Genomic DNA, 23,465 nt, shown 5'->3' on the forward strand with positions numbered 1-23,465 from the left:
GTTAGCAAAGGGACTGGTGCTGCTGTAGAGTCTGCTGTGGATGGAGGACTGCCTGAAATGTTCTGCAAACATGGGAGTTTTAATCAGCATAACTAGAGATGAACGAGATGTGGATCTAAAGGCCAGCGTATGAATTGGGATGTGGCCAGTTGCCCTCCCTTTTTCCTCTGTTTAACTTGTGCAACAGGTAGAGCCAACACAATGGTTTCCAAGCAGAACAAAGTTCCCTTTATAGGCAGAAAAAGCAATACATCCTCATACTGCAGTGGTTGCCATGAAAAAGTGACTGTGTCCCCCGAGAGCACAACGTAGATGCTGAATGGGAAATGAAAGCGATAGCTCAGACCCAACAGCAGGCAAATGCTGCTTCTTTACCAGCAATCTCCCCATCTCTGTGCTGAGCACAGGGCTCTTTCACCTCTGGGCCACTTAACACAGTTGGTGTCTGGGAACTCGTATCTAGTAAAAACTCTCGGTCACTCTCAGCAGGCTTTTATGGAAGCAGAGCTGTCTGCTTGCTGCTGGGAACTTTGTTCTCCCCAGCAAGAGGCGAAGTCCCCGTCTCAGGAGTGGAAGTGAATGCAGTTCCCTGAATCAGGGCCTCGGGGAACTAGGGATGGATGGGGAGAGTCTGAAAGGCTGGGGGCACAGAGAGGAATGGAGCCAGGGATGCCCTGCTCTGGAAGCCATGCTTCGGAGACCAGGCAAGGTCCAAAGCATGCTGTTCTTCATTGGGGGCTTGGGCTGACGTTTCGTTGCCGTGATCAGATGGTTTTGGGTCCAGACTAGAGCCAGCAGCACAGTGACTCTCAGTGGGATTTCCCACAAGGATCCATGCGAGCTACTTGCTGTATGCTCATGCTTCAGGCATTTAAAATGTGGCTCAGGATACGTGCCTTGGTATGGCTCCGATGCCAGTCATGGTTGTGGTCAGCCCTCTCATCCGTGGCTTGATTCAACTGGCTCATCCTGAAGGATTGTTGAGTGCTTTCCTTGCTGAGATGGAGACAAGGTCCCCGTGGGCCCTGCTCACCTCCAGCTGGCAGAGTGCTTTGCAGATGTTTTCTGGATGCGGGGGGTGTGGTGTGGTGGGTGTGTGGGTGCTGGGAAGAGTGGCACACTTGAGAAGCCAAGTTCCCAAGGTGGTGGTCCAGAAAGCTGCCTCTGCTGTGTCTTCAGGACTGCCTTTATGTGGGGCAGGGCCTGGGACCCCTGAGCAGTGGAGCTGGGAGTGAGCCCCAGACTCCTCTGGGAGCTACGGGGAGCAGAGCACTGCTGCCTGGTGCTGGAGGATACAGATGTGCCAGGAAGAGCTTCACCGCACATTGCTTCCAGGTGGGTCCTGGTTCCTGCCCAGAGGTGGGGTGCTTGAGCTCCTCACCTCGCTGGCTCTCAGAATTGTTTTCAGAGGGACCAAACAAGGCATTTTCTCCTATCCGCCTCTGAGAAACAGCAGAAGTATTTTGGCTAAAACCCACAAACATACCAACCGGCCTGAGGCAGAGACCCAGCACAGAAAAACAGTGGCTGGAACGGTTCAGGTTTGGCAGCGTTATAAACACCCGCAAACAGGATCTAACCGTGCAAATATAAACATTGCCACCTGCATGGGCTGTGAAATCCTCGCCTGCTTTTTCTGTTCTCTTGCATTAGTAGCTAAAAACTCATCTGACCTAAAGTATTTCAGCCCAAACGGCCTGGAAAATCTTCTCGAATGTGTTATGATTCTCCTGGCTTTAGAGGGGAACCACCCGCTGAGCTGGCACCTGTGCCTGGTGCAAGGCGGCAAGGTGGTGGTCCCCATCTTGGGCACAGAGCCGGTGCTAGGGCCTTCCACGGCGGAGCTGGAGCACCAAGGCCTCTCTGACGGCCGTGCTGGAGAAAACTCCTGCCACTCCGGAGCTGGAGCCGTGCCTGTAGCAGGCTGGAGGAGACCCAGGCATGAGGGTGTGGGGAGACAGCGCAGTCCTGGTGCACAATGCTGCGTATTCAGGATTTCTTTTATCTATCGCTTGTTTGTGGGGATGGGCCTGTTACGGAGGAGGCTGCAGTGTCCCCAAACCCTGTTGGGGGTGCCATGGTCTGCAAAGGTAGACACAGCTGAGAGAACAGTGCAGGGATGGCAAGCAGCCTGGTGGTGCCGTGGGTTTGGGGTGGGGGTGACGAGAGAAGAAGGGGTTAGCTGTGGGTTGTGCTGGCTGGGCCCTGGGTTCCCCTTTTCCCAGCTCAGCGCTGCATAGCTGGCTGGTCTGTGTCCGCTCGTGCTCTTCTGGTTGCAGGGGGGCTGCGTCGGAGTTTGGGGGCTGCCACTGCAGAGGCATTTCTCCTGGGTGCTTCAAGAATTAAGGTGCTAAGCCATGCATCCTTGCAGTGCCCAGGATCAGTGCTGGGCTGTGCACCAGATCTGTTTTCAAGGCCCTTGCTCTGAGCTGTGATTGCCTGGGGCGGTATGCGAGTGGCAGTCATGGCCCTGGCCCTGTCATGCTGCTTGCTTAGTTCTGTGTGCTGAGGCTGCCTCCTCATTTCCACCCCTTTGACTCCTGGTTTTTTGTCATCTTCCTGCAGAAACACTGATGGATTCCACCACTGCAACAGCAGAACTGGGCTGGATGGTGCATCCTCCTTCAGGGGTGAGTCCTCACTTCTCACCGCCCACCCCCCTTCCTCCATGGGCTGTGTGAGAACAGGGGTGTAGGGCTCGCACTTCTCTGTGCGAGGGGGAGTCCGACCAGCAAGCCTGGTCTGAACAGAGATCCCGTTATTTAACAAGACGCCTTCACTGCAGCTGAGCGCGCTGCTCAGAGCAACAAGGGGAAGCTTCACATAACCCTGAAATGTGAGATTTCCCAAAACTTCAGGGTAAAACTTTTTGTACAAAAGCAGCTAGGTGATAAAAGAGCATCATCATCTTTGATAATTAATGGGACCCAAGCCCTGAAGTGCTGGAATTGCTTTTGAAAATGGGATTTTGGTTCTTCAAGCAAGGAGGAAACTTAAAGAAAATCATTGAAAATCATGTTGATTTGTTTTAAAAAATGTTGCCACGTTACGTGACAGCTGTTGAATCTGTGCTGGACAAGGATGTGAAAGTGACCCTAGAGCTCCAGGCTTGGGAAACCAAACAGTAACTTTCCATACAGGATTGTGCGTGCAGGGACTGAAGCCTGAAACCAGGTAGCGCAGTGGCTGCAGCGGAGACGTGCCCTGCGAAAGGGAAGGGATGCAGGCCGCCCCAGCGAAATGCAGAAGAGAGGTACAGCAGGTGTCTGCGAGTCCCAACCACGCACTAGGACGAGTTTTGCTGATCTCTCTGTCTTGCTTGGATGCAATTAGACCAGGCCAGCATCTGGGGCCTTCCTGGAGTTAGGTTTTTTTTCAGAAGGAAACAACCTGCCCTCTGGGATCTCCAGCAGTGCTGGACCCTGGTGCCCCTACTCCTAGCTAGCTCTGGGGCGGTGACAGACTAAAGATCAGCCCTGGACGATGAGCGGCACAGCGAGATTAGCAAAACCCTGTTGAAGCAGGTGGCTCGGCTTCCTCTAGCTTCTTGCTCTGCGTAACTTTGCCCTAGCATGGTTTGTCCTGTCCGAGGCACGGGGGCCATTCAGCACCCAGCCAGACGCCAGGGGCTTGGGACCAGGTTCCTCGAGCAGCTCAGCTCCCACCCGGCCAGCCTCGCGTGGTTCCCAGTGGGAGTTTTGGGGCACGCAGTGGATTCAAAGGCGGTGGTGTGCTGCTTGCAGGGTTAAGAGAGGGGGATAGTTAGGGAAAGATGGAGAGACAGGGGTCAAAGGAGTGGGGTTGGCAAAAGAGCCAGAGCACACAGCAGCTGCAGGCGCCTCCTGGCCCGGCAGCCTCGAGCTGGGTTCACCACGCAGCCCTGACCTCCCGGTTTTCATTGAGCTAGTTTTGTTTTGCAGGGAAAGGAATAATGGGCACATGCACTCCCCCCGCACCCCCTTCCACCCACTCCCGACCCTGAATGGAGTCTGGAAAGAGCAAAATGAAGACGTTTCTTTGGATTTCACACTCCCTGGCTGACAGGCGCAGGCCCTTCCCTGCTACCCCGCTCCGGGTGTGCCTGGCCCTCCGCCAGGGAGCCCTGGCCGGGAAGCCTGAGACCGAGCCTCCAAGAATAGACTGCATCAAGAAAAGCCTCCCGCCACGGCGAAGATTAAACTGCGTTAGACCAGCTCCCCCTCCCCCTGGCGAGCCCGGAGCGGGGCCAGGTTGTGCCGAGGCCCGCTACGGCACGCAGTGCTGTCGAAATCATCATAATAATGGCTATTAGCCGGGGAGGCTTGCAAAGGCTTCACCCACTCCACTAGGCCTGGGCCCAGCCTGCCCCATTGCCTGCCAAAGGGAAATGATGGGCTCTCAATAGGCGGGGGGCAGAGGTCAAGTCTTTTTCTCTCCTCGCCCAGCCTTTCTTGTTTGCAGTTTTCCATATCTAAAGCGAACCCTGCTCCCTGCTCTCCCGGCCCACTCAGTAATGAGGCCCAGGCCTGTTGGAGGCCGTCTCCGCGTATTATTGTGCTGCCTTATTCTTTTGAGTCCCCAGCATGTTAATTAGAGAGTGAGGAGAAAGGGAGAGGATTCTAATTAAGCTCTGAGGAAGCGCCGGAGCTGAGACGAGGGGTGACTTTCTCTTGCAGCTGAGAAAAGGGAGCTTTGGAGTGGGGCACTGAAGGGATTAGTCTGTCCTGTGGTGTCAGCAACTCCAAACAAGCCCCTCTCGCCCCACCCCTGCCGCCCCCAGTCCGGCCCGGGAGCCGGCCACTGAGCGGGTGGGTGTCCAGGCTGCTGGAGCTTGGGCACAGGGCGAGGGAAGGTCTCCGGGGGACTGCCGCTGCCTATCTCAGAAACATGTGCATGGTTTGCTGGAAGGACCTAGGGAGGTGGCGAAGGTGTTTGAAAAGTTTGGGGTTTGGTCCCGAGTGCTGACGTCTCGGAGGTTGCGTGCAATGGACTGCTGCTTTCCAGCCAGCTCTCTTGATCACCTGCCAGCGCTTGTCCGCCTGGCTCGAACCTATGCCACACTTGTGAATATTGAATTCAATACACAGTTTGAAATAGTAAGATGCCGTTGCCACATCCCTCCTTACACAAACCAGGACCATCCATAAAACATAGTCTCCAGCTCCATTCCCTTCTCCCTGTCCCTCGGGGCTGTGCTAGTCAGGACCAGCAAGCGTTTGGAAAGCAGGTCTACCGCGTGCTCTCTGCACATGGTTGGCACCGAGAGCGGGCCCAGCAATATGGCTCTTGGAAGATCAGGACGGTACATGATGAGTTGCGTGCAAAGACTGGATGAGCCTGGAACCACTTCGGTGGCAGCTCCCAGGTGCAGCACGGGGGGACCTATTCAACCCTTCGAAGATAAGACACGCACTGCTGGGCAGACAGACCCCTGATGACCATGCAAGGGTCTTCTCTGGCAATCAGGGCGTGTGTTTCTTATTAATTCTTGTGGGTTGGCACAACAAACAGAAGGACCAGACAGCATTTCCATGGCAGGCCAGAGCCGGTGAGGTCTAGAATTGTGCCCTAGAAAAATAAATCCCTGTAGTGTGAGAGGTGGAGAGGGGTGGGGGCACATGTGGAGGGGAGGGCACTGGTTCAGGAGACAAGTCCGGAGCGGACTGCAGCAGTGTAGGAAGCATTTTGGCCATTGCTGCAGGGTGGAGCTTCGGCCTGGGAGAGGATGGGGGGAGGCAGGGCAGTGCCCCCGGGCAGGGACATGGGTCTGGTCTCACCCTGCCTCTCAATGACTGTAAATACAATGCCTCTGTGTCCCAGTGACTCTTTGTATCCCATCTGCAGTGGGAAGAGGTGAGCGGATACGACGAGAACATGAACACGATCCGTACGTACCAGGTGTGCAATGTCTTTGAGTCCAGTCAGAACAACTGGCTCCGGACCAAGTACATCCGGAGGAGAGGGGGGCATCGCATCCATGTGGAAATGAAGTTTTCTGTCCGGGACTGTAGCAGTATTCCCAACGTTCCCGGATCTTGCAAGGAGACCTTTAATCTCTACTACTATGAGTCAGACTTTGACTCGGCCACCAAGACTTTTCCCAAGTGGATGGAGAATCCCTGGATGAAGGTGGACACCATTGCAGCCGACGAGAGCTTCTCCCAGGTGGACCTAGGTGGCCGGGTGATGAAGATCAACACGGAGGTGCGGAGCTTTGGGCCCGTCTCCAAGAACGGATTCTATCTCGCCTTCCAGGACTACGGGGGCTGCATGTCTCTGATTGCCGTCAGGGTCTTCTACCGCAAGTGTCCCCGCGTGGTGCAGAACGGGGCAGTGTTTCAGGAGACCCTCTCGGGAGCAGAGAGTACTTCGCTGGTGGCAGCCAGGGGGACGTGCATCAACAACGCGGAGGAGGTGGACGTCCCCATTAAGCTGTACTGTAATGGGGACGGGGAGTGGCTGGTGCCCATTGGGCGATGCATGTGCAAGGCTGGCTACGAGTCGGTGGAGAACGGGACCGTCTGCAGAGGTAACCATTTTGTATTGTCTCTTGTTCTTTGTTCTCCGCATGGCAAGCTGTGCTTGCGTCGTGGTGGGCCCTGGCATTTGACAGTGCCTCTGCATGGTGCTGCTCATGGGAAGAAAGTGTTGATCTAGCACGGCTCCCTGCCACATGGTATTAGTGACTCCGGGGCACCCGTTGGCTTTGCTGTGTCTGTCTGTGAATGTGCCTCTGCATTTCTTTATTGCTTCTGATTTCCCAGCACCCTGATTCCTGTATTTATAGTGGGAATCTTCTTGGGGCTGCTTGTCCACAGCTGGACAGAGCACAAGAAGCTCGATCCAGCCTGAGCTCCACGTGCACTTATAGATTCATAGATTCATAGATTCATAGATGTTAGGGTCGGAAGGGACCTCAATAGATCATCAAGTCCGACCCCCTGCATAAGCAGGAAAGAGTGTTGGGTCTAAATGACCCCAGCTAGATACTCGTCTAACCTCCTCTTGAAGACCCCCAGGGTAGGGGAGAGCACCACCTCCCTTGGGAGCCCGTTCCAGACCCTGGCCACTCAAACTGTGAAGAAGTTCTTCCTAATGTCCAGTCTAAATCTGCTCTCTGCTAGCTTGTGGCCATTGTTTCTTGTAACCCCCGGGGGCGCCTTGGTGAATAAATCCTCACCAATTCCCTTCTGCGCCCCCGTGATGAACTTATAGGCAGCCACTAGGTCGCCTCTCAACCTTCTCTTGCGGAGGCTGAAAAGGTCCAGTTTCGCTAGTCTCTCCTCGTAGGGCTTGGTCTGCAGGCCCTTGACCATACGAGTTGCCCTTCGCTGTACCCTCTCCAGGTTATCCGCATCCCTCTTGAAGTGCGGCGCCCAGAATTGCACGCAGTACTCCAACTGCGGTCTGACCAGCGCCCGATAGAGGGGAAGTATCACCTCCCTGGACCTATTTGTCATGCATCTGCTGATGCACGATAAAGTGCCATTGGCTTTTCTGATGGCTTCGTCACACTGCCGGCTCATGTTCAACTTGGAGTCCACTAGGACTCCAAGATCCCTTTCCACCTCCGTGCCACCCAGCAGGTCATTCCCTAGGCTGTAGGTGTGCTGGACATTTTTCCTCCCTAGGTGCAGCACTTTGCATTTCTCCTTGTTGAACTGCATCCTGTTGTTTTCTGCCCACTTGTCCAGCCTATCCAGGTCTGCCTGCAGCTGTTCCCTGCCCTCCGGCATGTCCACTTCTCCCCATAGCTTTGTGTCATCTGCAAACTTGGACAGAGTACATTTCACTCCCACGTCCAAGTCGCTGATGAAGACATTAAAGAGTATCGGTCCAAGGACCGAACCCTGCGGGACCCCACTACCCACACCCTTCCAGGTCGAGACGGACCCATCTACCACGACTCTTTGGGTGCGACCCTCTAGCCAATTCGCCACCCACCGAACTGTGCAGTCATCCACATCACAGCCTCTTAATTTGTTCACCAGTATGGGGTGGGATACCGTATCAAAGGCCTTCCTGAAGTCCAGGTATACGACTCGCACACAAGATTGAGGATGGCTGTTATGCAGTACCGTAGTTGAAATACTGGCTGCATCCACAGGCCTTCCCTTGGGTTTGCCGGGGGTCGGGCTGGAGCAGCCCTTCTCCGTTGTCCGAGGGTGCAGCAGGAAAGTTCTTGGAAATGGGCTCAGTGGCCAATCTTAGCCTTAGTCAATGGTACAGGAATTTGCCTCGTCTTGATAAAAAGCAAGCCTTTAAAGGAACCTGGGTCATGGAGCAGCGGGGCTGGGCAGCACGGGAGCCAGCTATTTATCTTCTGTCCAGTGCACCCCTGGCAGAGGAGCAGGTGTCTAGGGCAGTGGTTGTCAACCTTTTTTTATTTGCAAACCCCCTTGGAAGTTTCAACTGGAGGTCCAGACCCTTTGAATTGTAAGTGCGGAGATTCACATATGTTTGATCCTAATCACTTTTCACAGACCCCTTGAACATAGGCTGCGGACCCCCAGCGGTCCATGGATGGACCACTGGTCTAGGGCAGCCCACAGAAGGCAGTTGTACCGTGCCGCACTACAGCTAAGCTCTTCGGTAACCTGTGGGATCCATGCAGGGTTGTGCATGCTGAGCTGTGTTTCCTACCAGGCCATCGCGAGCCCTGTCTTCTTCACTCCCACCATGGAGTTAGTGATCCCAGGAGTCCCATGCTAACTTTGAACAAAGAGTGGAATCCCATTTCCCTCTGAGCATCTAACGGGGAGTTTTCTAGCCACCTACCTGGATATTTTTCGCCTCTACTTCATGCTCTGGAGATGTACCACTGAGCTGGTAGACTATATGCATACACGGCTATATATGTATACACATAGCTCACGTATATGTCTACCTTTACGCAGGTTTTGGATAAAAATGGAGAAGGAGATGGCTCCCATGTTTTAGCTCCGAAGATTGAGTGGTTAAGCCACTTGCCTCCGGAGCCAAAGACCCCCAAGAGAGTTTGAGCTTCCATGTCTCTGACTTCCCAGGATAGTCTCTTAACTGCCAGCCCACAGGCCAAGTGCTACCCAGTGCTTCCTCCAGTGCTTCCTTTTGGAGATGACCTCCTGGGCAGCCCTGAGAGGGAAGGATGTGGGACCAGGAGTGCAAGCCAGAGTGTGCGAGGCTCAGTGGATGGCCCTGGGTTTGTGTTCTCAATGAGGCAGATACTTCTGCATTTCCACTTCTTCCCATGACTGTTAAATAGGAGGAGGAGTGCGGTCAAGGGGTAGGGAGGATGCCTGTGCTGTGGTGTGGGGGTTAACACATCTCTTAGTGAAGGGGCTCTGGCCACTCGGCTATAGGGGCTAAAACACAGGAGGGCTATCTTCCATCCAACACCTGCTAGTCCTGAGTGCCTGGAGAGCACCCTTGCCTTTCCTGGCAGTCTCCATTGCAGATGAGCACTTTGGGGGGCTTTTCAGATTACTGAACTCATAGGGAAAATGTGTCCCAAACCCCATCTGTCTGGCACTCCAGCCTCCCCTGCCCCCTTCCCATCTCCACTAGCTCCGGTGCAGTCCAGAATTGCGTATAGAAGAGGCTTGACATCTCCCATGGCTCGGAGAAGCATTGAGCATGCTCGGTCTGGATAATGGCCGAATGCCATGCAACTGTGATCCCTACTGTGGGTCTAATTGGATTCACAACACACTGGGGTCAGCGAGAAATAGAAAGGAAAAGAATCAAAGGGGAGGAAAATAAGGAGCACTATTCTTCCTGCATAGACAAAGAGGGAGGGGAGGGAGGAGCCGGAGAATGGGACCCGCACTGACATAGTCCATCACCAGATGGAAATCCTGGAATCATCCGTAACACTGCGGAAGCAGAAAAAATATTCAGTAAATATTTCTTTTATGTATTTGGGAAAAGGCTGATGTAGTCGTATCACAGGATGAGTCTGAAATGCTTTACATTTCAACAGTAATTCAAGAAAATGTTAAATACCAGCTACTAAAGATAAGCATTCTTCAGTAACCAAGCTCAGATAATGTACAACTAGCAGTTTGAGAAGAGCTGGGCAGTGATCTTTCTGGATCGTTTTTGATATTCATTTTCAACACACTTTGGAAGACTGGGGATATTTCAGAGGTCTGGAACAAGGCTGGGTTTCTGCTAGTGTTTAAAAAGGCTAAACAGGACACCTTAACTAATTATAAAACTGACAGCCTTCTACTGAACCAGGCTAAATTACAGAATAGCTAATACAGGACTAAATTAATAAGGCATTCAAGTAAAGTAAGGAATAACATCTACGTTGTTATTCCAACTTTTCTTTGAGCCTAATCTGCATATAAAATGCACTTTTCCAAACAGGAGATTTTACCACCTTCAACTCTCCTATGAACGATGAGCTTTCATTTCTACCCAGGAGAACTTTTACAATCTTTTCTCCGATGCCTGATGAAGGGTGTTTGCACCCCAAAGCTTGCAATTAAAGAACTTTTTTGCAAAAAAAAAAAATCTTGTTGGTCTAATAAAAGATATTGCCTCTGCCACAAGTCCTGATTGCTCAAGTAACTTAACACCAGTCAACATAGGTTTGTTGAAAATGGATGTCAGACAAATTGGATGTCTTTATCGGTGCGATTACAAGTTTGGCTGATACAGATCTGATGTGCAGGCTTCTGTCGGCATCGATACAGCACGTCCCTTGGACTCGGAACCTAGGAAGATGCAAAGTCAATGTGGCACATATTAAATGCATTGAAAATAGCCTTGAAATATAATTGAAAAATGAGAATTATCATTGAATGAAAGTGTATGGATGCCCATATGACAGTTCTTGTTTTTAGGCTTAGTTAACATATTTATCCATGACCTGGAAGCAGACGTCACATCATTACCAATAAAGTTTGGAGATGAAAGCTTGCAGGCTGCTAACAAATAAAAGGACAGGTCACTGATAGTGAGTGAGTCGGGTGATTTGGTCAGCTGGGCACAAGCAAACCGTATGTGTTTCCTTCAGTATGGCCCAATATAAAGTCATGTACCAGGAACAAAGAATGAAGGTAAATACTCCCAGAGAGCAGTGACCCTGAGAAGGGCTTTGTGTTATAGTGGATAATCAGCTGAATATGAGCTAGCAGTCTTAACATTGCAGCCAAAAGCCTGATGCCTTAGGTGCATCAGTTCAGGTTTATGGAGGTGAAGGAGGTGGCATCCTGTATTTGCGCAGGTGTGATTGCTGCTCGAGCCCCGTGTGCCCTTCCGGTGGCCACAATCCCAAAAAAGGCATGTTCATAAATTGGAAAGGGTTCAGATAAGAGCTGCAAAAAAGATTACAGGATTGGTTAAAGTTTCTGGTTGCAAAAGACTCAATTTTATTAGTTGCTGAAAGAAAGGGTTGTGGGAAGCCTAGAGTATCTTTACATACCTACTTGGAGAACAGAGATTTGATCCTAGAGCCTCTGGCAGACAAAGGGACGACAAGACCCAAATGTCTGGAAGCTGAAGCCAGATTAATTCACTTTAGGATAAGGCATATGTTCTTAACAGGGAGAGAAGATAACAACTTCCCAGGTGCTTCTCTTGTTGCTGGAAATCAGTAGTGTAAATACGCAGGGGTGACTGGGGCACCAGCCCTAGCCACAGACTTAATTAGTTAATTGACTCTGTCACTGGTGCCTGAATAGAAATGCTGCTGCCAGACAGTTGTTTTTAAAGTTTGGGTGGAGCAGAAACCAAAGTGTGTGTGTGGGGGGGGGGGGGGTGTGCCTGTACCATTGTACCCCTGGACACAGCTGGAACCAGCTACTTGTACAAATATGTGCAAGCTGCATCTAGAACCCACCCCTGCCGAGCACATCACTACTTAGCGGGGGCAAACATCTTCCTTCCAAGTCCTGATGATGATGATGTATCATGTACAACTATCCTAGAGCCTATTTTGCTGTTGAGCTTTCGAGACCGGGTTGACGATGTCCTAGGTTTCTGCCCAGGGCTCTGTATGTAATAAGGAGAACACAGCCATCTGCAGCAGTGCCGCAACCTCCCGTGCATGCGCATGGTCAGAGTCGCACTATAACCATGTTTCCTCTGTGGAGGCATGGCCCCACTCCGCAAGGCAATGGGATCTTTATTGGAGAGGGGAGAAACGTGCTGCATGTGCCCTACAAGAAAGCACCCCCAGCCTGTGCCCATGTTGACCAGGCAGGTGATTGCAGCCATAACCAGAATGCAAGGCAGTGTCTGGCTGAGCACTGATTCTACCCAGGGGTTTAAGAGCTTCTCCAGTACGAAACTGGAGAGCAATGCCCCCTGGAAGTGCAGAGATCCCCTAAGGACCCTTGCCTGACCCCTAGTTCAGGGCCCCACTGTACTAGATGCTCTCTATACCAAGAGGAGGGGAAAAAACTCCCCCAATCCCCATCCCAAGATCTGTCTGCTGTGCATATAAACACTGAGACTATTAAACTGTTGGCACAAGCCAGGAAGCCCCATGCCACCCGAAGAGGATGTTGGGTAGCTGTGTCCCCTCACTCCCATTCATGAGCCCTGGTCCTGGAGGGCACCGTGCCAGGCCAGAAGCACCTGCATTTTATCCAGTGGCATTGATGTCAAAATGCAGCTGCTTCTGGCCTGGCACCCCGAAGGCAGCATCCAGCCATCAGCCCTTTCTGAGCAGCAGCACAACACCACAACCCAAGGGAGCATTTGATTTCAGCGTGGTATAAATAGCCTTAGCAGAGAGCACAACAATAGCTCTGCCCTTGCCATCCCAGGGCAGAGCCAGTGAAAGAGAGAGGCAGAGACGGAGATGCACTTAATACACTGCAAGGGGAGATGAAGCAGCCCAGACAAAGCAAGCAGGGATGGGAGAAACTACGGAGGAACAGACAGCGAGGAGGAGGAGAAAGCAGCAAGGAAGGGAAGGCCGGGAATGAGCGTCTCGGCACAAGAAGGCAGCGATGTGTGGGGGTGACATAGGGAGCGTGTCTTCTACATCATGGTAATGAGGCCCTTACAAACATCACGAGAAAGAAGCAGGGAAGTGAATGAATCAGGCAGCCAGCCCCTGCAGGGCCCTGCGGGATTGGATAGCGAGGCCGAGTGAAATGAAAATCTCTTAACCACACAGAATTGTTAACTGCTCCCAAATCCTTTTGTGCCATGGCTGCAAGCTTAGAAGAGCTTAAGCTGTTAGATGCATGAACTTCCTCAATAAATATCCCTCCTGCACATTGCCTCGAGCAGGCTTGCTCTGTATTAGTTAGATGAAAAGCCAGCAGAGAAAGCCAGCAACTTTCTCCCACTCTTTATAGCATCATTTGGGGCCTTTTAATCATTCAAGTTGCATCTTCAAATTGCAATGCATGAACAGTGTAGTTCAGGGGAGCTGAGCCCCCACCTCTGCGGGCTGGGTCTCTTCCAGGCTGCCCAGACCATCTGATAGTACTTCCCGCCGAAGGACAGCTTTTATTTGCTTTTGTTTTGCCTTTCGGCAGGGGCCCAGATTTCCTCCCATCTCTGGGAACGTGAGAAAACCTGCCAGCCACATGTAGGAGTTACTGCTTTCCACCACGCTGCTCACACGTGGCCTCTGCTGAGCTCAGGATGGGGCAAGGCTAAGAGAGGGGGATAGTGGCATGGTGGAGGGACACACCATCTGGGTTCTGCATGCAAGTTGGACGGGTTGGCAACCAAAGTGTCAGCAAGGGGACAAGAGCGTCTCTTCTCTTGTGCTGTCGGGGCTCCCGGTGAAGCTGCCGAGGGGAAGGCGAGGCCAGGCCAAGCTGTGTCTGGCAGGCAGGGATCCGCTCCGAAGGCTGTCCTTGCAAAGGCCTGGACTCCTGCACTGGAGCTTGACCATGCCCAGAGCCCAGCAGCAGCATCCATCTCTCAGGAGGATGCTTTTGTCCATCTGCAGGCTCCCACAGCCCCTTCACTCACAGATCTAGTGCCCCGAGGCAGGATGGCACCAGGCTCAGACAACTGACCTGGACTGCAGTCTTGCTAGGCAGGACATGAACTTGGACTCGTGCAAACTCTGATTTAGTTAGTCTACAAGGTGCATCTCTAACATGACTTCAGGCTAACACAGCTTGCTACCTCTCTCGGCAAAGGTCTGGGAGCTTTCCTTGGCCCGGTCTATCCTGTTGCATGCCAAGCTGCCTGGCACTGACGGGCTTGTTTCCATGTCGAGGATTCCTAGGAAGGGCTTTGGTACGTCTGGGCAGGAATCGCAGCTAGCAGTAAATCAAGGGGACTCTCTGGTATGCTAATGGGGCTGCAGGAGGGGGGTAGCGGGCAGGGGAACAACTTCTAGGCTACCTCAGAGACCCAGTACAGAGAAGAGATGGAGATGGGGGAGTCCAGCCTGGCGCCCCATCGAACCCCTCGCCCCCAGACATCCCCTCCTGGCACCCGGCCTCCCCTGCCGACCTCACACGCCGCCAGGGAAATCCCAGGCTGACTCGCGGCCCCCCAAGGATCTCGCATCTCTTCATCTCCAGTCCTCCGTGACCTACAACTCTCCTCTCGCGCTCCCCTTTTCCTGCTTTTCCTGGCCTTGCACCAAGGGCCAGCCCCTGCCCGTCTCTTCCAGGAACGTCTGAGATACATCTCCGTAGCCAACAGACAGGCCTGGGCCCTGGTCTCCTTGGGTCAGCCCCTCGCGATGGGGCCAGGTCCTTCCCAGGGTGGCTTGTGTGTCCGTCCCCCCCAGGACAGTCTGGGAAGCCCAAGCTGGGTTGTCTGGCCTGGCACCTTCCTGCTCTGCTCCCTCCTTCCCTTCCCTGAGACCCATCCTCTTTCAGCTCCGGAGCCGGCCGGCCGCCCCTCAGCGATGGTGAACTGCAGGCCACGTCGTGATTAATGAGCTCGGGGAGTTCAGACGCATGCCTCCAGGAGTGCAGGCCGTGGAAACAGCTCCCCAAATCCTGCTGCTACGTAAACAAAGAGGACACGCAGCCCCTCTTTCCCCTCCTCCCCCCGTTTCCTTCTTCCCCCTCCGCTCAGTCCCGTCCTTCAGCCCTCTTCCTTCTCCCCTTCTCTTGGCCTGGCAGGCTGGGCTCTGCCATGGAGGAGGCAGCATATGTTGGCAGCATATGTCATGGACTTGGTAATGGGGCAAGGGGAGCGGAGCCTGGTGCTGACGGTCTGCGAGGCTCTCTAGGAAGGAGGTTGGGGCAGAGAGGTTCTCATCCCCGTTGCCCTCCCGCTTCCTCTCCTCCTGGGGCTCGCTGAAGTCGGCCATCCTTCAGGATTCACTGGACCCTGCCGGCTGCTATGTCTCCTAATAGCAGGGCATTTGCCTCTGCCCCTGCTAGCATTGTCCTCAGGACACCCAGATGGCACTTGGCCCTGCTCCCGTCGCACCGAGTGGTTGGAGCTCCATCACTAGCAGGGTTAAACTGTGCTTGGAGGGTATCTGAAGCCCCAGTCATTAGCACAGCTGAGGATGACCAGAGAGCTGACAGGAAGCTGTAAGGTCTACATTAAAAGCTTGCTACTGCCATGTGAGGGAGGGGGGATACCTGGTTTGCTCTTCTTTGCCACAGGTGAGAGGTACCGTGAGCTCCGAGCACTTTGCCCACCTGTATGTCCCTGCTAAAGCAGGTCACAATCCCAGATGCCATTCACCTGGCCAGCACTAGGCTTTTCCTTGGCTTCTCAGTAACAGCAACTCTCTTTGAATCCTTTCAGGTCTGAGACTCAGAGAAAATGGTGGTTGAAGGGAGCTCGGGAGGTCACATCTAGTCCAACCTCCTGCTCCAAGCAGGACCAGCCCCAACTAGATCATCCCAGACAAGGCTTTGTCTATCTGGGTCTTAAATGCCTCCAAGGATGGATAGTCCACCACCTCTCTGGGTAACCTCTTCCAGTGCTTTATTACCCTCCTAGTGAGAGAGGTTTTTCCTAATATCCAACCTCAACTTCCCTTGCTTCAACTTGACACAAGGAGATACCTTGTCTGTCTGTCTGTCCTGAAGCAGTAGTCGTACAGGTGCATCTAAAGCGGTCTGTGTGCATCTCTCATGCATCTCTCATTCCTTCAGGCTTCTAGTCACTCGGTTTGGTCTCGCAAGCCCCACCATCCTGGACTGTCACCCCAGAAAGCCTCAGCCCTCAGCCCAGACACCCCATCCCTGCAGCCTTGGCCCTCCTAAGCAAAGCGGTTTGCCCTTCCATGCTGTAAAGAGATGAAGAGAAGAGGCTCTTTCCCGACCAGCTGCATGAGTATGCACCTTCCTTTCACAATCCCCTCTGCAGAATCTATAATTGATCTCAAAGTAACTCCGTCTCGGCTCAGACTGCTGAGATCCTATCTGCGACGTCACGGGATTTTTGTATTTCTCTAAGAAAAGGGAAGGCTCTGACGGCTGAATGAGAAATTTCTCTAACCCTGTGCAGTAGGAGCCGGCCCAGACTTGGCAGCCATGTCATGCTTCTTCGCTCCCTTCCTTAAGCTCACATGTTTTCCAGCCCTCTTGTCCGTACACTACACAGCTTGAAAACTGCCCTTCGAGCTTGATTTCCACTGTCCTCTTCCCCACCTCTGCTCTAGGTCCGAGCTGCATCACCTGAATATCGTGGCTAATGCCTCCTCCTCCTCCTCCTCCTCTCTGTCTCTGCCAGGACAAGGCCATAAAACAAAAGAGAGAAGCCTCATTTTTCAGCTGCCTGATAGTACTTTGGAGACAGCAAGTCCCAGTCATGACGTCTTGCAGGACCCATGCCTCTGTATAAGCATTGCAAAAGAGCTGCAGCCAACACCCAGTGCCTGTGAGGAAGGCTTAAACCCCCTGACACATGGAGCAGAAAGGGGGGCAGGGGCAACCAGCACCACCCAGAAGCCTGGAACATCCCCATAGCAGAGCACGGGCATCGCTGCACCCAGATCATCCCCCACCAGTGCCCGTCCAGCCTCTCCTTGAACCCTCCAGGGAGGGAGAGTCCCCGCTTCCCTGGCATCTCTGCTCTGACAGTGAAGAAGTGTTTCCTGATCTCCAACCTAAACCGACTTTGCTGCAACTTCCAGCCATAGGTGTGTGTCCTTCTCTCTGCAGCAAGAGAGAAAAGGTGCTCTCCCCCTTCTCGGTGACAGCCGTTCAGGTAGAGAGGCCCTGTCACCTCCCGTGTCCTGCACCTGATGCAAGCCCATTTCTCCAGTTTGCAGAGAGACAGTAGCTCAGGAGCCAGCCACAGACATAGAAGGGCTCACCAAAGAAGTGCTTCTTCGATTCTTGCCATCCCAGATTTCTCCAGCAGAAGTCATAAGGAAAGGGGGAGGGAGGCATGCTGACTGCAGTGAGCTCTCAACTTACCCAGTGAGTGAGATGGGGAATGGGTAGAGGACCACTTCTGATTTATCCACCCCACGCAATCTGCATGCTAGCATCTCCCTTAGTAGGGGATCTCTAACATCAACAGGCATGATCCATAGGGATTCCCTGAGTAAATTGGAGTTGCTTCAGGATTGTGTAGCTGGCAAATGAATAGCTAAATTTCTTATTAGACTGTTCACTGCTGCACTATCTTTTATCTCAGCCTCTCAAAGCTATAGGGGCATGAGTAAAGATTATGGAAAAGATTTTCCAAGATACAAAGGGCAATTAAGTACTCAGTTCTCATCAGCTTTTTCTGGGGGCAGTGCCTAGCTGCCCTTATTATTCTAACAGGGTAATTATTATGACCTGTACCACAGAAAGGGGTTAAATATAGGTAGCAGGGGGGGCCAGACGCACAAGACATGCATACTGATATAAAATACATCGGTTTTGTACACCGGTGTGAATTCTGGGGTGGCACAGGCGATAGCTGCAGCAGTAGGCACTGTCACAACATCTTGCCATTAGCTGGGGCAGCGCCAGGCGTAGCACGTCCTTAGCATTCATTGCAAACTTCTCCAGTTCTTCTTGCAGGGCAGCCAGAAACGACTCCAGGGAATGCAGTCCGTGACCTGCTGTGCTAAGGTCAACGTCTGTGGTCTGTAATTGCATGCCGGTCCCTTGAAATTGCTGAAGCATTTGGTCCCAAAATTGTACGTGAAAGGCCATTTCTAATTTTTCCATTTGGTTCTGAAGGGAGCCTGCCTCCACTTGGGGTACAGGTGATTGTTTTGTGATCTGTTTTTAAATGTCTATCAGGGCTTGCAAGGTCCTTCCTAATGATGACACAAAGCTGTCATCAAATCTGCCCGGTTACTCTGTCTTCTGTCTGACAGACTTTGGAGTGTCTGTGCCTGGCTGTTTCGGAGCTGCTACTGCCAAAAACACGCTTCCAGGGATAGGGTGATAGTCAACAGAAAGCAAACAGTGATTGCGGAAAGCAAAAGAAAGTAACTGCATTCAAGCGGCGGTTATACCACGGACCCCACTGAACTTAGTGACTGTGTAGCACAAAGATTATAGTGATTTACTTGAGTTAGGTAGGCCTGCAAGCTGTTATACTGTCTTGATGTCATAGGATTGTCCACAGCCGGTGGATATGGCCGAACCCACCTTCTTCACCGTATCAAGCACTGAGTGCATCAGATTCAACGGTCCCTTGAACTGACAAAGTGGAATATCACTTTGGAATAAGTCAGCAGATTCACGTGTGATAAATCTGGGGTTGGATCAGTCATCACCAAAAAATCCTGTGCTTAGTTCAGATGGTTGCCTGTTGTATTGTTTGCTCTCCATCCCATCAAGCGTGTGAATTCATCACAGCCCCCTGAGGACAGAGAAGAGGGCTAGGGTCAGCCAAAAATGATGAGTATTAGTTCCAACTTCTCCAAATAGTTGCCATTATTTGGTGGTCCTAACACCGCCCCGTGACCTGCAAGTCCATGCTCAGTTGACCTGACAACCACCACAAGACACATTAAGAGAAACTCTTCTCCAGTACTGGTTTTGTGGCCAAAGCCGCCGAGCTGATTCTGCATCCACGGTACCCGTCCTCCCCGCATGCTGTACCTGTGCCAGCATGCTGTTTCTGTTATGACTGTCTCGCGTTCGTAGTTGTGCTCGTGGGGTACGGACAACCATGCATTTGGAGCCCTTTCAAAAGGGGCCTTTGCAAAAGGGCGGCAGCTGCTCTGTTCGAGTCGTTATGTGCGAACGAGCCGAGCGCAGATTCAAATGCAGCAAAACCTCTCCAACTTCACCGATGGGTGGAGCAGGCCCTTTGGGAAGGGCTCCAAGTAGATGTGTGTCCTTATCCAGGGGGTTGCCGGTCACTGAATAAAGGAGTGCATCTTCCCCTGGGAGAGAGGTTTCAGGCAAAGCAAGCTATATTTCCAGATGACAGCGAGTAAAGAAGCCGTTTCTGCCTGTTGTACAGCCACCCTGAAAACTCATCAGAGGATAACATCCAAGTCGTCCCCCAGTCGCATGGGCAGAAGCAGAGGAATTTGGTACTTTCTTCTTCTGACGTGCAGCCAAATCCAAGAAATCCCGAGGGTCTCATCGGTGTTAGCCCCCGGTGCAGGACACCTCTAGAGAGATCAGTTCTGATAACCGTCCTTTCCTGGCCTGGACCGTGGCGTCTTCCCGTCCAGGTCAGTCTGTCGGGCGCCCTGCCTTGTACATCCTCAGAGGCACCAGCTGCCCCACGAGGTTCGTTTTCATTTCCTTGACCGGTTCCTGGTTTCTCTTTCCACAAGTCTTTCTTTCTCTTCCTTGCCCCGTGCCTTATCTGGTTTCTCAGACTCTTCCTTCTCTGGTTCCTTAAAGGGCTGGTTAGTTTGGGGGGGTTTCCCCAGTGAGCCACTTCTGTCATCTGTTTTTCCACTTGGTTTTGTCTTCCGCTCCTATACACACGCTGCCTCGTTTTTTATCTATCTATATGGGTGGTTCAGTGCCAAAATCCTATACGACTCCTTGGACAGGAGTGACTCCTGTTCCTCCTTTTGGACAAGGAGAGATCTCTTCAAGCAAAGGATTACTAATTGACTTTTAGTGGGCCTATGAACTATGAAAAAATCAGAGGTCAGATTATTCTGACTCTTGGGATTTCTGTAGGTACCTGTAGTCAAGGTGCTTTGTAGACACCGGTAGTAAAAGAGAAATGGCAGAGTTGAAAAGAAGCACTTGGAGACTGCTCTGATCTAAGTAAACTCCTCTCCCAGCACCTTGGGTGAGAAGTACTCTATTTAGTATGGCCCGAGTTTTGAAATAGGGACTTATACTATCTTATTGGACCAACTGCATGGTTGGGATATAAATCCTTGCCTCTCACATAAGTCCTGGACTCTCCCGGCCTGGGAAGGGTCAACTCACAGCCCATGAGCTCCTGATCCAGCTGCTGCTCCCCCATTGCTCTCCTGTTGCTGCCGGGGTCTCGTAAGTACCATTAGGGTGATATTTTTATCGGATGGCAGAAAATTGAGGTCTACGTACATAGGAGAGAGCAGTGCATGCAATTCCTGTGCATGCTTGTTCCACTATAGAGAACAGCACCTGGATTTGTTAACTCGGCTGGAGTCACTATTGAGCGCAGGGGTCATAGTGCAAGAGATAAGGCTGTTTGTGTCGATGAAATGATGCGACTCCGTCGGGACGTGTTGGCTGTGACTCCCGGGAGGGGCCGGTCCCCGCAGCGGTCCTAGGCTACCCGCGTTGCCCTTGCACGGTATAGCTATCGCTGCGGACAGGAGCGGGGAGTGCCGTGCGCATACGGGGCTGAATTATTGTTGCTATGGGAACCGGAGCCGTGAATTTCTTGTGTATGGTAATGGGACACTCCTGAGACCTTGTGCGATGCATTTCCTAGTGGCAGAGCGAGCAAGGCCGGAGCAGAGGAAATGGGCCGTAGTCGTGAGCCGTGTTCACGTCTGGGTTATGTGCTGATTCCTTGCATGCCTCGGTGGCGAAGGGGCTGGACAAGGCACTCTGCCAAAGGTGCCAGGACCTGCCACTGCTCTGGTCCCGTTCTGTGCAGCTGGAGTCATGTCCCTGTGCAAACGGGTACCAAACGCTGCTAAGGAGGCCAAGCCCAGCGTAGCGGCTCCAGGACAAAGGGTATCAATAGCTGCAGCACTGAAGAAGCAGAGATGTCTGACCCTCTACACTGTAATAAGTATCTGTGATACCTATAGACAAGCTGTAATACCTATAGGATAGATATCTATAATACCTATAGACAGTGCAGTGCCATGCAGAAATACCTGGGCGAGTTCAGATACCTGGAACAGTATTTAACTATCTGCACCGAGTAGGACGGCTTCAACAAGAGCGCTTGAAAAAGCCACACCGTATAGTAGCCAGTAGCCCAATGACCAGGGCAATCAGCGGGCATGTGGGAGACCCAGACTGAAGGAAACTTTTGCCGGACTCCGGTAGAACATGGATAAGAAACGGGGTCTCCCATACGCTTGTTGATCCCCTAACTGCAAAGCTGCTGGGGTGCGGTGCGCTCTCACTTTGATCGAGTGTTTCTGAAGCTGAGAAAACCTCCATCGGAAAAAGTTTGTCAGGACTGGCGTGCCTCCATGGAAAACTTCGGCTGAGAAGCAGCAGAAGTGTCCACAAAGATTCCCTGAATTTGCTGGAAAAAAAAGCTCTGCTTGTCCCTGGTTTACAGTCCCATAATTTGTGGGTCCATCTATCCCTTGATTTCATGTTAGAATGAGATTTCCTTCCCTGTGGGGGAAAAATAATATTTTGGGTTTAGCTGTTGAGCATTCTTCGTATCCCCAAAATCTCGAGGTCCTAGGCCATCTTGGGACATCCTGTGTGCTTGTCTGAGAGCTCGTAGGGAACGGCAGAGGATGGCGGGACAAAGGAGCAGCAGCTTGGGATGGGCTGGTGCAGTGCTCTTGTATTCACCGAAGGGCAGTGGAATAAAATGAAAGACGTTTGCCTGGCTCCCTTCTTTGCAGGGCATATTCAGGTTACATGCACTGGGATGGACAGGACTTCTTGATTGCTGTTATAGTTTATATTTTGCCTGGCTCATTTGTTAGATACCCACGTGGTGTCCATCACGTAGGTGTGGAAGTGGCCTCTTGTACCCTATGAACCTCTGCAGCCAGGCCTCCTGGCATTGATGTGCTGTGTACCCCAAGAAGACTGGTACAGCCGTGTCCCGTGGGTGCCCTGGCTTGAGTGGGGTTGGTGCCCTTGCATTGGCAACACCCTGTCCCTCTGGGTGCCCTGGCATCTGCGTTGCTGTCTTCTGTGGTTTGTCCTTTGCTTGTCCCTGCAGCCTGGGAAAATGTCTGTGGTTGCAGCAGCACTGAGTACTAGAACTGCTAGCAGGCTGGAAATGCCTTTTGTTAAAGCTTGAGATGCCTCCAACCTCCTTTAATTAAAGACAATTACTGCTTTCAGCCCCTCTTCACAGCTCAGCTGGGTTGTTTGCAAACACACAGCTGCTGGAGCCTTTGTGCCCCTCTCAGAGTCCTGCTTCCCTGGAGATACACAGAGGTTTTTTATTATTGGCATTATGGCTGCAGCCCCAGCAGCGGAGGAGACGAGGCAGAGCAGGGGCAGCACAGCCCCCCTGCAAGGGCAGTTCGTGAGAGAGGCTGCACTGGCTGGAGGACGAAATCTAGAACCACTCTGCTCCACTTTGCACCGACCTCTGCTAAGCCCTTTCCAGGTCTAAAGGGATCGGACGTACCTCTTGCATTGAGGCCCCTTCCTCTGGCATCTTTCTGGACACGGAGAGGGGAGGTGCAGATTTTCAGTGTACCTCCCCAAATTATAGCTCTTGTGTCCTTGCACCCGAGTTCATCAGAGCCTCGGAGTCAGCCTTTGGTCCACCGGCGGGGCAGGGAGAAGACGGCCTCCTGAATGCCATTTATGTCCAGGCACCAAGAAACTACAGTAGAAATGCAGGTGCCCAGCATAGGGTACAAACACTCAAATGATGTACATGAGCGGTAGGTGGCCTTTGATGCAGAATGAAATGGGAAGATGACAGGAAAACACCTGTAGCAAGGTGTCGGAGGGTGGTTCAGTCTGCACTGCAAAGTGGATGGCATACCAGGCCAAGTGTAAGCAGCATTCACATTTCAACCAAAATAGCTCTAGGTTTCATCTGGAAGTAACTATCAGGTGGCTGCTGGAAAAATCTGTGCAAAACGCACACGTGGGTGATAAAAGTAGGGGCGTCCTGCAGAAAAATCTGGACTAAATAACCTGGACCCATTCAAACAAAGGGTTTTTAAGTGGCCTAATGACAGATGATGTGCCTAGGTACAAGTAAAGTCAGCCTTATAGTATGAGGGACCGGATCCTGGAAAACAGGCCGTGAAAAGCAGCTCAGCGTGAGCTCCCCGCGTGGTGCAGCGGCAGAAAAGGCTAATGCACTCCTTGAGCGTCTGAACAGGGGAGCAGTGAATAGGGGCAGGAAGTTATTTGGCCTCCCTTTATTGTATTGGTGACTCTGGTACTTGAATACGTGTGTCCATGTTTTAAAAGAGGGCTTGGAAATTGAAGAGGGCTTAGAGAGGAGCCACAGAAATGATTTGAGGGCCAGAGTAAATTTTGTGCAATGAGAGACTTGAAGGAGCTCAG

General features: G+C 52.2%; 1 protein-coding gene across 4 annotated transcripts in view; it reads left to right on the forward strand.

Moving 5' to 3' along the window:
* The window catches only part of EPHB2 (EPH receptor B2), a 124,111-nt gene that overhangs the window by 37,799 nt on the left and 62,847 nt on the right, over nucleotides 1-23,465 (forward strand). For all 4 annotated transcript variants that reach the window (XM_059716782.1, XM_059716783.1, XM_059716784.1 and 1 more), the window contains exons 2-3: nucleotides 2,566-2,630; nucleotides 5,824-6,508. In XM_059716782.1, coding sequence (XP_059572765.1) covers nucleotides 2,566-2,630; nucleotides 5,824-6,508 — 750 coding nt within the window. The remainder of the gene's footprint in view (nucleotides 1-2,565; nucleotides 2,631-5,823; nucleotides 6,509-23,465) is intronic.

The sequence above is a fragment of the Alligator mississippiensis genome, chromosome 13, assembly GCF_030867095.1.
Source record: "Alligator mississippiensis isolate rAllMis1 chromosome 13, rAllMis1, whole genome shotgun sequence".
Lineage (NCBI taxonomy): Eukaryota > Metazoa > Chordata > Crocodylia > Alligatoridae > Alligator > Alligator mississippiensis.